The sequence below is a fragment of the Rhinatrema bivittatum genome, chromosome 4 (genome assembly GCF_901001135.1).
Source record: "Rhinatrema bivittatum chromosome 4, aRhiBiv1.1, whole genome shotgun sequence".
Lineage (NCBI taxonomy): Eukaryota > Metazoa > Chordata > Amphibia > Gymnophiona > Rhinatrematidae > Rhinatrema > Rhinatrema bivittatum.
In genome coordinates, this window is record NC_042618.1 from 426,849,285 (window position 1) to 426,865,224 (window position 15,940).

Here is a 15,940-nt window from a genome sequence, read left to right on the forward strand (position 1 = left end):
GGCATTCTTTCAAGATATAAGATTGCCTCAGGTCCCAGAGGACAAGAGGGATTTTCTTTGCAGACCTATTACTGAAGGGGAGATACGGGGTGTTATTAAAACAGGTAAAAACCATAAGTCCCCAGGTCCGGATGGGTTTACCTTAGAATATTATAAAATTCTGAGTGCTTCGTTGGCGGGGCCTTTAGCAGCCTTTTTCAACCATGCTTGTGATATTAACCAATTTCCCCCTTCGTTTAACAAAGCATTTATTACTGTTTTGCCCAAACCAGGGAAGGATTTCACTTTAGCCTCCTCTTACCGCCCCATATCTTTGTTAAATTGCGACTTAAAATTATATGCAAGGATTTTGGCACAAAGAATGAATTCTGTCTTGCCTTCTATTATTTCACAGTACCAGGCAGGGTTTGTGGGGGGCCGAAATGCAGGGGCCCATGTTATTCGCCTACTCTCTGCCATAGAAACATCGCATTCCCTTGGTCTTGAATCCATGGCGGTAGGGTTTGACTCAGAAAAAGCCTTTGATAGAGTTTCCTGGGATTATATGTTTTCTGTCCTGCGGCGTTTTGGGTTTCCCAATAAGATTATACAGGCCATTTCTATTCTATATCATCAACCAATGTCTCATATTGTAGCTAATGACACTATATCGGAAGCCTTCGGTATTGCACGTGGGGTACGGCAGGGATGCCCGCTATCCCCGATTCTATATATTCTTACCCTTGACCCCCTGTTAAGGAAATTGGCTGAATCCTCTATTATTCAGGGTCTCCATTACAAGAATGGGAATTTCAAAGTAGCGGCCTTTGCTGACGATATGTTGGTTTTTCTTTGTAACCCTGCTGCCTCCTTACCGCATGTCCTCCATTTACAGGCTGTGTTTGGGACATTTTCCGGGTTAAAAATCAACGTGGAAAAATCAGAGGCTTTGGATATCCTGGGGACTTTGCACTCGACGTGGCCGGGTACCTTCCCCTTGAGGTGGGTGGGCACCTCTCTAAAGTATCTGGGTATCCACATCCCTGCCTTACCTAGTAAGCTTTATGGGTTAAATGTCACCCCTCTGAAGCAGAAATTGCTTACCCATCTCGCGGCGTGGAGGGACTTACCCTTGTCACTATCTGGAAAAATTTTGCTATTAAAGATGATGGAAATCTCAAAATGGTTGTATCTTTTTCATATGTTGCCGCTATGGCTTAGGAAACAGGATGTGCGAGATGTTAACAAAGGACTTCAGCAATATCTATGGAATGGTAAAAAGGCCCGCATTCCCTTAAAGACTCTAATGCAACCCAAAGGACAGGGAGGCCTCAATTGCCCGGATTTGGAGCGCTATAATCAAGCATGTTTATTACGGCATGTAAGGGACTGGATCTGTGGCACGGCTTTTTATTCTCCAATGGACCACTACACAGCTTGGCTCTCTCCACACGCTCCTGGGGCTACTCTACACCTATCGGACTCCTCCCTTCCAAAATTAATAACTACCAGTGTGGTGGTACGGCCCCTGCGTCAAGTGTGGAGGCGGCTGTGTCGGCAATTTAAACTTACTCCGGGAGTGACCACTTGCTTACCCATTCGTGGCTGTCAAACATTCCAGCCCGGAATGTCGCAAATGATCTTCAAGTTGTGGTCAATTAAAGGTTTACAGTGTATGTACCAACTCCTGGAGTCGGAAGCAGATCGCTATCGGCTGTGCAGTTTTCAAGACCTCATGGACCGTTTTTCTGTCCCTCATTCTGATCTGTATGGATACTTACAACTTCGGCATTTTATGTTGGAGGAGCAAAAGGCAAATCCGACCTTTTTTCAGGGCCACAAGGTCCGTGATTTTTTGATTGGTGAGGACGGGAAAAGAATGTCTGCCTCCCAATATTACTCGGCACTGGCGATACTGACTTTAGCACCAACCTTGGAGAGCGTTACTGCAAAATGGAATAAGGTTTTGCCACAGGCTGTCTCCTCGCGGGACCTTCAGGCATGCTTTACACATATCTCTCGAACTGTGGTGAATGTCACGCTACGGGACCAGACGTACAAGTTTCTACACCAAGCTTTCTACTCTCAATGTCATGCTTATTATATGGGACTTACGTCAGATATACACTGTACTCGATGTGCCGCCTCACACCCTGATTTCTATCATTGTTTTTGGTCATGCCCAACTTTACAGGTATTCTGGGGGTATTTGCAGTCTTTAGTTCATTCAATGTGGCAACTTGATCTTCCTCTAGACCCTCGACTTTGGCTCCTTGGCATGAGGGAGCTGGCGGACACCGAACTTACTGGCCTCCAACAGGGCTTATTCCAAAAGATTATTCTTATTGCGCGGGCAGCGGTTTTGGCGCAATGGACTCAGCACACGCCTGTTTACATTCCAGTCTGGAAAACTAAATTTCACAACCTCATGCATATGGAACTCTTAACTGCCAAACACAGTTCTAGTGAGAAATACCAAAAAATCCAATTATTATGGAAGGACTATGTGAAACTTCTGCCAGTGGAGGAATCTGGAGTCATATCATGATGTGTATTATTACTTTTGTATTCTGTCCCCTGTTTTTGACTTCTACACGTTACACTAACTATATTAGTTAAGTATATGGCTCTTTGTAACCTCTGCTGATAATGTTCTGTTTCTTAGCTTATACACCAGTGCTCTGCCCGGGGGACAAAGGGGGGGGGGGGGAGGCGGGGAGGGTATCTCTGTAGTTTATTATTGTTAAAAAACAACCGGTTTACAGTTTGGTTTCTTTGTGCGATTACCTAACTGGGGTCCTGTGTTTCATAGCTGACTTCCAGATCAGACTCTTGGTTTTGTGTTTCATTGCACTATGGCTCTTCTTGATGTTGTTGTCGCACTCTTAGCACTTTGTGTGTTTTCAGATGCTCTTTTACCTACTGTACTCCAATAAAAATATTTACACAAAAAAAAAAAAACACAGCTATACTAACTGCACGAACCACATTCTCTGGCAACAAATTCCAGAGTTTAATTGTGCGTTGAGTAAAAAAGAACTTTCTCCGATTAGTTTTAAATGTGCCCCATGCTAACTTCATGGAGTGTCCCCTAGTCCTTCTACTATCCGAAAGAGTAAATAACCGATTCACATCTACCCGTTCTAGACCTCTCATGATTTTAAACACCTCTATCATATCCCCCCTCAGTCGTCTCTTCTCCAAGCTGAAAAGTCCTAACCTCTTTAGTCTTTCCTCATAGGGGAGTTGTTCCATTCCCCTTATCATTTTGGTAGCCCTTCTCTGTACCTTCTCCATCGCAATTATATCTTTTTTGAGATGCGGCGACCAGAATTGTACACAGTATTCAAGGTGCGGTCTCACCATGGAGCGATACAGAGGCATTATGACATTTTCCGTTTTATTCATCATTCCTTTTCTAATAATTCCCAACATTCTGTTTGCTTTTTTGACTGCCGCAGCACACTGAACCGACGATTTCAATGTGTTATCCACTATGACACCTAGATCTCTTTCTTGGGTTGTAGCACCTAATATGGAACCCAACATCGTGTAATTATAGCATGGGTTATTTTTCCCTATATGCATCACCTTGCACTTATCCACATTAAGGTTCCTGATTTGATTTGGGCTCATTCAGCAAGGGCTCGGTCTTCATTTTGGGTGGAGAAGATAGCAATTGTACCAGAAGATATTTGCAAGGCAGCTACTTGGTCATCTTTGCATTCTTTTTCCAAGCATTATCACTTAGACATATCTACTGAAGGGAATGCCACCTTTGGAGTGGGTATCCTCAACTCAGCCTTAACTTCCACTCTCCCTAAGTAGTGTTGCTTTGGTACTTCCCACCTATTGGGACTGGACTGGTGTAACAGGATGAAATGGAAGGAGAAATTTTTACTTGTTAATTTTCTTTCCAGGAGTCCTGCTACACCAGTCCAAGACCCTCCCAGGAAATTGGGCCACATTGGAGGTTGTGCGGAGTATATGGCTCAGATTTCTGTATTTTGTATACATTTTCAGGGCTACTCAATGCAGAGTCATTATGTTGTATATTTCTCCCATTCTGTTCCTTTCCATCCGTTGAATTTTGTTTTTTGTTCCTGGACAGGTGAGCGAAAACACAAGGATTTATTGTTATGAATGTTATCTCATAAATCATTGTTAGTTTGGGGTTTTTTACTGCTTTAAAATAGGGATACTGGATTCTTTCAGTGCTGACCACCTATACATAGTGTGCTCTGCCTCCATTTGCTGGTAAGGGGAACCAACCCAACTGTTGGAACTGGACTGGTATAGCAGGATTCCTGTAAAGAAAATTAACAGCAAAAATGTCTCCTTTTTGCTGTGAAATTGGGACCCCTGCAAAGTTATTCATTTAAAATGTATAAATCTCTGTATCAAATAAGCCCAGAGCAAAGTGAAAACCACACACGCGCGCACACACACACGTACACGTTCATGCACTGAATAAAATTCCTTTATAGTCCATGATGATTAAGGGATGTATAAATAAGCTAAAAATATTTTAGTTTGGGCATAAATTGAATAGCTAACCGTGAACTTTCAACAGTTTGTCTGAAATCCTGATATTCTGTACTCTCATTTCTCCAGGCACTGATTTCCAAAATCTCTATACCAATAGGAAAAATGCCCTGTCACATGTCCCACTGAGTTTTGCTACTGCGATTGATGGAATTGTCAGCAAAGCCTCCTGGGAGGATCTTGGTGTACAGTCTGGGCAGTACAGGATAGTTCGGACCTGAACGGACAGGCTACAATCAGATAATTTTTGTTTCTTTTTTCCTTACTGCCTAGATGAATATCTGACCAAAAAGTGGAAATATCCCATTGAACTCCATGGTATTGGAAAATATGGGAATGATTCTTATCGAATCTTCTGTGTTAATGAATGGAAGGAGGTAAGGGATATCACAGGACTAAGATGAGATCTTTTCTTTAGTTTATTCATGTGTATTACTGTGGATCCAACAGATGAGGGATGAAATAAGGCAGTATATACATGCAGAAGTGATATTACATTACCTCTCTTGAACATTAAAAAAATGAGCCCTGAACATTGAGAGACTACAGGTCCCTGGATATAACACTTGCTTGGTGCTAGAGTTGCTCAACCTTTGACTCGCATGTGACAGTGCACCTGAGGTGGAATGTAATAGCCAGATATGAATTCTGTATTCTTTTTATTACTATGTGACACTCTCTTTTCAGTTTCTCTCTGTCTCTTGGCATCTAGTTATCAAGGCAATATAAGGTGTGAGGGTCAGAGTATCTACAACCACACATTTCATCTGCCCTCTCAAGCAACAGCTAATTATGTAATAAATAGCTTGAATCCCCAGTTTGGTTCTGGGCGGCCTCCTGTATTATGGACTGATGCATGCAGAATCCTCAGTCTGTCTTGGCTATTTGGGAAATATCTAAATACCATGTGTCCCTTGGTCACCCTGAATTCCTTACGCACATCATTACCTGCTGTGTTTTATCTTATCATTATCATTCACTACTGTGTCATATTTATTCTCTTGGTTACTTATTTTACCGTTTCATATTTATGTACCGTCTCATTTATTCACATAGGCTTATTTATTCACTCTGCTATACTACTACACTAATTGGCTGAAATGTAAATATTGCATTGTTCAATCTCTCCCCTCTTCCAGCTCCAAGTTATTTTTCCCTGTTTTATTGTTTTATTGTAACTTTCTCACACCCTTCAATTGATTCTCTGTATTTAAAGTTCACAATTCTATTGGGAATATTGTTATCACGTTACCTTATGCTTTTCACACATTGTTAATTGTAAACCGGGTTGATGTGATGCCAGTCATGAAACTCGGTATAACAAAAACAATAAATAAATAAATAAATAATAAATAGTGTCAAACCTATGGGGCAGTCACACTCACAATAGCATTTATCAATATAAAAACATAAGAAATTGCCATACTGTGTCAGACCAACCATCAAGCCCAGCATCCTGTTTCCAACAGTGGCCAAATCAGCCACAAGAACCTGGCAATAACCCAAACACCAAGAAGATCCCATGCTACTGATGCCAGTAATAGCAGAGGCCACTCCCTAAGTCAACCTATGTATTTGCAGTGAAAACAATTTGAAAACAAATTTGTACTGAATTGTAGTGCAAAACAGATTTCATTAGGACTAAATTTTACATACAGCTAGCTCGACTGCAACTGAGAGAGATGTGCTCATTTCAAACCTCAAGCGAGAAGACCCCCTTATTATTTAAAACAGCAAAGACTTATTCATAACATGACTGTATTGATTACAGGTTCATCCTCAGGACCACAAGCTAAATAAATACCATGCCTGGCTCTGGGAGAATCACCAAAAGCTCAACCTTGACTGAAAGCAATCATCAGATTTATTTTTGATGAGACACCTCATGGCATTGACCTATGACATGCAAGCTTTCGAGTCAGCAGCAGTTGAAGCATTTGACCATGCTTGAAATATATCTGCCTTTTGTATGTACGTTTATCTGTTCTTATTACTGGTTTAAAAGTTTTTAAAATTATACAATCAATGTAATGTAAGCATTTTCAAAACACTAGATTTTATTTTTTTATAATAAAGTGGGATTTCTTGTCAGTTTAAGGTTTATTCCTACTAACAAGCTATGCTAGAAGTCACTAGTGGTCATGATTTCCACCAAGAGAATTCAGTGGAGATTGCATGTTTACTAAATCAGTTAAAAGATATTTTAAAGAATTGTATTATGTTTTATATTGCTTATCATCTTGCTCACGTGACAGCAGTAAATAACGGCACCAGGGATGGTCAGCAGTTCCGCTCTCTGGAGCTCGGCTGCTGGAGGCATGCTTATGAGTGTAGACAATCTTGCAGGTGTCGGAGTGTCTAGTTTTCAGAGTATTTTGTAGCAATCACAATGGATTACTTAAACACTTGTCATGATATTGAAGGATACCATACCTGTGATAATATGTAATTTATTGTGCTTATGGGAACATTGTCTTCCTACTGAAGGCACTTCAAAGTGTGAGCACTTTCCTACCTTTTATAACATGGCTTATGGGGCAACTCTTGCTTTTAAAGCAACAATATTAGCTTAAGTCCTCAATATTACAGTGCATCTGGCTTCCTCTTTTTCCATTTTTACTTTATGTATCTATTTTTTAAATAAAATGAATGCATCTTAGAGTTATATCCTTTGTTTTGAATATTTCACTAGCCTTTGTATGGGTACCCTTGTTTTCATATTTATTGAATATTTCCTTTCCTAAATATATCCTACAGCTCTGTACATACTATGTTCCTGCTTGACATGTGCTGTAACAGTGATATATCTCCATGGGACTCTAATGAAGATCTGCTCTTCAGCTGTCTGTGCTGTCTTCATTCTTAACATGTATCAGTATGATGTCTGCATGGATCTCTGAGGAGCCACTCTTCAGCAGCCGCCTATGTTGTGTTTGTGATTCCTGCATGAAGCTCTGATAAAGATTTCTTCAGCTGTCTGTGCTGTATTCATGCTTTACATATAACATGACACTTGCAAAGGGGTTCTAATGAGAATCAGCCAATAGCACCAATTTACTTAAATTTATAATGGCAGGCTTAGATAAGTGGAAGCTTTCCAATACCTTAAACACTATAATACCATCAATTCTGCTTGTTTGCAGTTCAGATGTGTATACATTTTGGTTTAATGCATGTTCCTTGGGTTTATTCATCCATGCCAGCAGATGGAGACAGAGAAAGTAAAACTGACACTGCTTTATATACACTGATGCTACCTGCAGGTCCTCAGTATTTCTTTGTCTCCAGCAGATAGTGACTGATGCATAAACCTGCAGTTTGTTCCAATATTTTTGGTCTTTTTTTTTTTTTTTTTTTTGGTTGCTCTGAGCCTTCCTCCCAGGGATCAGGGTTCCTCGTGAGGGATCCCTACCCTGTTTGGTCAAAGCGGACGGGCTGGGGGTTGGTGACCCTTTTGTACGCACGATCCAAAGATAGCCGTGGGGTGTACATCTGGTGGTCCAGATCCCTCCCCTTCACGAAGTCACGTAGGTGACTGGGTTTTTTGTTTGGCTCTTTTTCCTCACTTTCCTCTCCTTTTGCTTAACTTGCTGAATTGAGCTGGACAGCTCTTTTCAGTGTTAAGAGCTGGAAGCTAAAGTGAGGGTGTGTTAAAATTGTTTGTTTCTTGAAGAAAAAAAAACTAGAAACAAAAAGAAGTCTAAGGAAAAGCAGGTAGGAGCAGTGAAGGTCAGCTCTCCCCCACCCCTGCTTGTGAATCAATTAGGTAACACTAAGGTGCATCGATTGCCGGAGGAGAAGCCTAAGGGCAGACAGAGTTTTCCTCCACGTCCGCGTTTTCTGGACAGTTGAAGGTCTCTACAACTGTGGAGCTCGTCGGCAACACAGAGGCCTTTATCATCTCGCAGTCAGTATTGGGGGCAGTTCTTTCGAGGAGGACAACGGCCCTTCAGAATTCCCATCACCGGAGGATCACAATGAGGCGAGGCCGGCCCACTCCGCCGTCCCTTATATAGGGGTCAGGCTTGTTTTTACGAGGAGTGGGCCAGGATCAGTGGGTACTCAAGTGTCATAAGGGATGGTTATGCCTTAGAATTTGCTCAGCCCGTCCGCGACCTGTTCCTAATCTCCCTCTTCGGCTCGCTGCAGAATCGCAGGGCAGTGCGGGAGACTTTGCACAGGTTGCAGCGCTTGGGGACCGTGGTTCCGGTGCCTCCAGACGAACTCCGAACAGGTCGCTATTCCATTTACTTTTGTGGTCCTGAAGAAGGAGGGATCCTTTCGCCCCATTCTCGATTTGAAATGCGTGAATGTGGCGTTGAAAGTCCCCCGATTTCGCATGGAAACATTGCAGTCGGTGATAGTGGCTGTACGCACCCAGGAGTTCCTGGCATCGCTGGATTTGACGGAAGCGTATCTTCACATTCCAATTCGCCAAGATCATCAACACTACTTCCAGTTTCAAGCGCTGCAGTTCGGCCTGGCCATGGCACCTTGTACCTTTACCAAATTCATGTTAATCGTAGTGGCAGCATTGCGGCATCAGAGAGTCCTCATACATCCTTATCTCGCTGATTGGCTCATTTGGGCAAAATCAGAGTGCAGTTGTCATTCCGCCGTACAAACGGTGCTTCAGACTCTGCGGTTGCTAGGCTGGGTGGTGAATTTGGCCAAGAGCCACCCAATCCCGTCTCATACTCTGGAGTATCTGGGGGCGAATATGACACAAGCCAAGGCAGAGCCTTTCTGATGGAGGAGAGAGTGCACAAACCTCAGACTCAGGTTCAGGAATTGTCACAGTTGCGTGACCCCAGAGCTTGGGATATGCTGCAGGTCCTCGGTTCGATGAATTCCACGCTAGATCTGGTGCTGTGGGCCTTTCGCTCATATGCGTCCAATTCAGAGAGCTCTTCTGGCTCAGTGGAGTCTGTTGTCGGAAGAGTTTCACCAGCCTGTCTCTCTCTCTCCTTCGGCCAGGGACAGTCTGTCTTGGGGGTTGCAGACACCCAACCTCATGTGAGGGGTCGCATTGGAAGTTCTAGATTGGGTGATCCTGACTACAGATGCCAGTCTTTCTGGATGGGGAGCAGTTTGTCAGAAACAAGTGGCCTAGGGCACCTGGTCGGCCAAGGAGGCTTCTTGGTCTATTAATCGCTTGGAAGCCAGGGCGGTACATTTAGCGTTACTTGCTGTTCAACCTTTAGTTCAGGGGCATTCGGTGCAAGTTGTTTCAGACAATACGACGGCCGTAGCCTACATCAACAAACGGGGGCACCAAGAGCCAAATTTTGGTTCAAATAGCGGCATCGCATATCGCAGGAATCGAAAATGTTCAAGCGGATTATCTCAGTTGCACTCTCCTCAATCTGGAAGAATGGGAGTTGTTGGACAGAGCGATGCGGCTCATTTGCAAGAAATGGGAATACCCTCATGTCGATCTGATGGCGACGCGCCACAATGAAAAGCTCCTCGTTTTTTCAGCAGACGGAAGGAGCATGGAGCAGAGGGCATAGATGCTGTGGTGTTACCTTGGCCGCAGGGAGCTCTCCACTATGTTTTCCCCCCATGGCCATTGGTGGGAAAGGTCTTAAGGCAGACATTCAGGGGAGGTGGTGCTGGTAGCTCCGGAGTGGCCATGCCACCCATGGTTCGTGGATCTGGTAAACCTCGCAGTAGAGGACCCGTTGCGGCTCAGTCACTTCCCTTGCCAACTGCGGCAGGCCCCCATATTTTCTGGCCAGGCAGATTGCTTTTGTCTAGCAGCTTGGCTTTTGAGAGGAGACGTTTGAGATCAAGGGGGTACCCGGAAACGAAAGTTACTTCCCTTCTCCAGTCTAGGCGGAAGTCCACCTCTTTATCTTACGCCGTGTCTGGAAAGTCTTCAAGTCCTGGTGTGTGGCTAAGGGAGTGCAGGCATTACAGGTTTCACTGTCCCACATCTTGTCTTTCCTTCAGGACGGCCTGGTCAAGGGCCTCGCTTTCAACTCTCTTAGAGTTCAGATGCGGCTTTGGCTTGTTTGAGAGGAAAGATGGATGGTTACCATTTGTCTTCTCATCCTGAAGTGATCAGGTTTATTTGAGGAGTCAAGAATTTTACACCCTCCTATAAGGTGAGTTTGTCCTCCTTGGAACCTCAATCTGGTCCTTCAGGGTTTGTGTGAGGCCCCGTTTGAATCTATCTGCAGGGCGACTCTTAAAGATTTGACTCTAAAGATTGTTTTCTTGGTAGCCATTTGCTCTGCAAGGGGAATTTTGGAATTGCAAGCTCTGTCGTGTCGAGATCCTTTTCTTCACATATCGGACGTAGGTGTGTCTTTGCGGACAGTGCTATCCTTTCTCCTGAAAGTGGTTTCCGCCTTCTATGTAATCAGTCTGTAGAGTTGCCGGCCTTTCCGGATTTAGGAGCTTCTGAGTCTAATGCTTGAGAGTTTAGGCTGCTGGACATCCATAGAGTGTTGCTCCGCTATCTTAAAGTCACAAATGGTTTTAGAAGTGGTCCAAAGAAGGGGTCTCAAGCTTCCAAAACTACCATTGCGAGATGGCTTAAGGAGGTTATTAGCTCCGTTTACATCCTTAAGGATAAGCCAGTTCCGGAAAGCTTGAGGGCCCATTCCACTCTATCTCAGGCGGCCTCTTGGGCAGAGGCTCACTTGGTGTTGCCACAGGAAATTTGTAGAGCGGCAATTTGGAAGTCTCTGCATACCTTTGCGAGTATGTGGGAGTCTTGGTCTTTCGACGAAGGTGTTTTACGAGTGGGACTCTCCAGGTCCCACCCTGTTTTAGGGAGCTTTGATACATCCCAGGAGTCTGGACTGATCCGGGTAGGAAAATTTGGTTCTTATCTGCTAATTTTCATTCCTCTAGTACTTTGTCTTCCTATTATGATTACTGTAAACCTGCTTTATATTCACTGATTGTAAACACCATCATATTTATGCAACACTAATAGCAAAAAGAATAAGTTGTCTTATTTAGGAGTAAACCTCATATAAAAATGGCGAGCTTTGTTAAATTCAGATAGCCCTGTCAGCCATATAATAATTGTGCGGTCACTTCGATACCATTTTGATACCAACCGTCACTATAGTATAATCATTGGTTACTCCGGTTTTTCTTTTTTAGTTTTTTGCTTTGTTTTAACTTTTTGTAGGGCAGTAATATTTAAGTAGCACTTATCATGATTGTAGGTGCAGCGGGGATATCTGGCTGGCGGTGGCCCGACACGGCTCGTGTTTCTGACAGCTTCTTCAGGGGCCGAAACGTGCCAGTTCTATGGTAGAGAAAAGCTTTTAAGCATCAACATAATGAAACTTTAAATACAGAGCGCTGCTTACTACGCTTCAACACTTGTGCAGAGCCATTCATTGATGTGCGAAGACGCAGGTTCGTCCAAAGTGAACATTGATTTTGAATACATTGAGTTACATAAAAAACTGATTAGGTCACAACTACATTCAGCTACATTGGTTCAATATCTGAATCAACAAATCATTCCTCGTGGTCTACGAGTAAATAAGTCACCGTTAGTATTTAGAGAAGATGATGCATTCGTGGCACGTTGGATCTCGATCCTAAACAAATGTTCCATAGATCTTATGGTTCTGATTGTGGAGGGGACCAAGGAGTCGATTGACGAGACATCACAAAAAATATCACAACTTCAAGATCAAATTATTCATGATTCTTCGGCTGAACGACTCCAGGAAATCATAGATAAACATAATACTAAATTAGAAGAGTTCAAGAACTCCATCAAGCAGTTCAAATTAAAAACTCTGAAAAGAGACGAGAACGATTATGCAACTAATAATGTTTATCGTTGGTTAAACCCTGAAGAGAATCCACCAGGCAAACACGTTACCTTTGAAGAATCGGAGGGTAGTGGATCCAACGACTCAGATGAGGGTGAAGCACCTAAATACCCTAAGAGAGGTTCATATACACAACCTTTTTTAGGGCGAGGACGCCGGGGCAAATGGCAACGCAGATCCCATCGAAACGACCCAGTATCTCAAACATACACTCAACGAGAATATCGGAGCGAACACACTGCCCAGTACCAGCCCCAAGAAGGACCCCAGACATGTTCACGCACATGGTTCGATCCGCAGTAGTGAACACGTCGGATCACCCCCTCACCACTATGCAAGAACAGGTCCTCAACCTCGGACTATCTTTTGTCCCCCATCAAAAACATGACCCCTTTGAAAGTCGCATACTTTTGGCAAAATTCATTCGCAAGTTACAAATTAAATTATACTGTAACACTAATGAGATTTCAGCGGATAACATCTCTATAGTACGGTCAAAATCAAAATGGACCCCTCCGGGCCCATTAGATTCCCATATCAGCACATTTCGGGACCTAGTTCTTCAAGATATGACATCTTTTGAAAAATCCAAAACCCAGTCTTTTATTAATTTTTCCACGCCGTCTCGCCAAGCCTTGAAGTCATTGGCCCAGAATCCTCAGATCATTATCAAACCGGCAGGACAAGGGTGGGAGCATTGTTGTACAGGACCGTAACCAATATTTCCAATCTCTATTTCATCATCTTTCTGATCAAAAATATTATAAACCTCTTACAGAGGACCCTACTAAAGAAATATCTTTGCTCATTGAAGAAATGCTAGAAGAAAAAGTAACACCATTTCTCACACATAAAGAAAGAAATTTTCTTCTGGTTAAATATCCCCGTATACCGGTTATGTACGGTGTACCCAAAGTACACAAGTCCATTACAGATCCTCCATTAAGACCTATAGTAGCCAGCAATGGCTCTATACTGGAACCTTTAGCGTTTTTTTTTAGATTATTTCTTGAAACCACAGGTAAAACGGATGCGCTCGTACACACAAGACACTACCCAGACCCTGAAAAAACTTGAACAACATTGTTTTCTAACGAGACCAACTGTCTTAATGACCATGGATGTAATCTCCCTTTATACCAATGTATCACATACCACCGCTTTGCTCACGATAGAAGAATCTTTAAAAGATACCATGCAAGACTCCAGAATTCCTTTTTGGTTTGTCTTTAAAATTGCTCAACTTGTTATCCAAAAAAATTATTTTCAATTTTCAGACCAATTTTGTTTTGCAAATCCATGGTATCGCGATGGGTTCCTCCGCAGCTCCATCCATAGCAAATTTGGTTATGGATAGATTAGAAAGAACACAGATATATGCATCAAGATGGTTTAAGATGACTTCTCTTTGGATCAGATACATAGATGATCTCTTGATATTTTGGATAGCAGATATACCGTTGCTACAGGAATTTTCCCAATGGATTAACACTATTGATATGGATCTTAAGTTCACCATACAGTTCAGTAAGGAGAAAATTGCGTTTTTGGACATTCTAATTTTTATTCAAAATTCTCAGTTACATACCACAATTTACCGGAAGGATATTGAATGCAATAATTTACTTATGTATCATAGCTTTCACCCTAGAGCCTTTAAACAAGGTCTCCCTGTCAGCCAATTTTTTAGGCTGCGAACATATATGCTCTTCAGACAAGGACTTTAAAGTCCAAGCTAGCGAGCTGGCCACAAGATTTTTTGGCCGTGGCTATCCATATGCTTCGGTGTATAAAGCCTATAAGAGAGCCTGGCATTCCCCCCGCCAAGCCCACTTAGAATACAAAACACGGGATCCTGTCTCCAAAGACATCTGCGTATTCACTCATACTGCAAAATCCCATCTTATCATGCAAAGTATTAAAAGGCACTGGCATGTGCTCCAACTTCATTCGGTTTTATCTGAACTCCTGCTATTTGCATACCAGCGGAGTAAGAACCTCCGGGATCATATTGTTCGAGCAGCGGTGAACCAGCAATTTTCCATCGCAACACAAGGCTGTCATACCCAATGTGGGAACTGTGACATGTGCCCAGCAACCATTTCAGGTCAATCCTGGCAACACCCTACAACAGGTTACATCTATAAAAAGAGAGCTGTAACAACATGCGACTCATCTTGGGTCATCTATTTAATTCAATGTCCCTGTCAACTTTTATACGTGGGATGCACCAGCAGAAAAATTAGAATACACTTACGAGAACATAGAAGTCGTCTCAATACAGCCAACCTAGAAGCACCTATGGTCAGCCACTGCATAGCTCAGGGCCATATGTTTGATCAGATGCGATGGACAATCCTGGAGCAAGTAAAACCTAACCCACGAGGTGGTGATTTGAATCAATTTTTGAACCACCGTGAGCAATGGTGGATATACACTTTAGCCTCACAATCTCCGCAGGGACTCAACGAAATGGTCGAATGGTCTTCGCTCATTTAAGTTCTTTACTGGCAATTTACTAGAGTTAATTGACACGTCAATTACTTCCTTTCCAAATCACAGGCAGGTATATAACATACAACTTTTCAAAATGGCGGATCCAGCTGTCATCGAGTAACATTGCAGCCGAGTAGCAGAATTGTCTACAGGGCAGACTTGGGACTGTACGTATATCGTAGTAAGCAGTGCTCTGTATTTAAAGTTTCATTATGTTGATGCTTAAAAGCTTTTCTCTACCATAGAACTGGCACGTTTCGGCCCCTGAAGAAGCTGTCAGAAACACGAGCCGTGTCGGGCCACCGCCAGCCAGATATCCCCGCTGCACCTACAATCACGATAAGTGCTACTTAAATATTACTGCCCTACAAAAAGTTAAAACAAAGCAAAAAACTAAAAAAGAAAAACCGGAGTAACCAATGATTATACTATAGTGACGGTTGGTATCAAAATGGTATCGAAGTGACCGCACAATTATTATATGGCTGACAGGGCTATCTGAATTTAACAAAGCTCACCATTTTTATATGAGGTTTACTCCTAAATAAGACAACTTATTCTTTTTGCTATTAGTGTTGCATAAATATGATGGTGTTTACAATCAGTGAATATAAAGCAGTGTCAGTTTTACTTTCTCGTCTCCATCTGCTGGTACCATCAGCGGTATCTCCGGTTTATGGTCCTCAGCAAGCATTACCAGTTTCAGGCACTTCACTTCGAGCTGGCAACCGCTCCGCACACATTTACCAAGGTGATGGTGGTCACAGCGGCATCTCTCCGTCGCCATGGGATCCTGGTCCATCCCTACTTGGACGACTGGCTCATTCGAGTGAAGTCAAAGGAACTATACGAGGCGACGGTCGCCAGGGAGGTGCAGACACTTCACGCTCTCAGTTGGATCATCAATGCAGACAAGAGCCAGTTGTCCCCCGCCCAGGTCCTGGATTTTTTGGGGGCGATATTCAATACTCTGATTGGGAAAGTCTTCCTGATGTAGGATCGGATAGACAAACTCATGTCGCAAGTTCGGTGTCTCTTGTCCCTGCCAGTTCCCAGGGCGTGGGACTATTTACAGGTTCTTGGTTCTATGGAGTCTACTCTGGAGTTGG

General features: G+C 43.0%; 1 protein-coding gene across 4 annotated transcripts in view; it reads left to right on the forward strand.

Moving 5' to 3' along the window:
- LOC115091270 (methyl-CpG-binding domain protein 4-like) overlaps positions 1 to 7,502 on the forward strand; it is a 59,664-nt gene extending 52,162 nt beyond the window's left edge. For 3 of the 4 annotated variants that reach the window (XM_029601418.1, XM_029601419.1, XM_029601420.1), the window contains exons 7-8: positions 4,798 to 4,901; positions 6,296 to 7,502. In XM_029601418.1, coding sequence (XP_029457278.1) covers positions 4,798 to 4,901; positions 6,296 to 6,373 — 182 coding nt within the window. In that variant the 3' untranslated portion in view covers positions 6,374 to 7,502. The other variant, XM_029601421.1, reaches the window with a different exon arrangement.
- Positions 7,503 to 15,940: the final 8,438 nt, after the last annotated feature.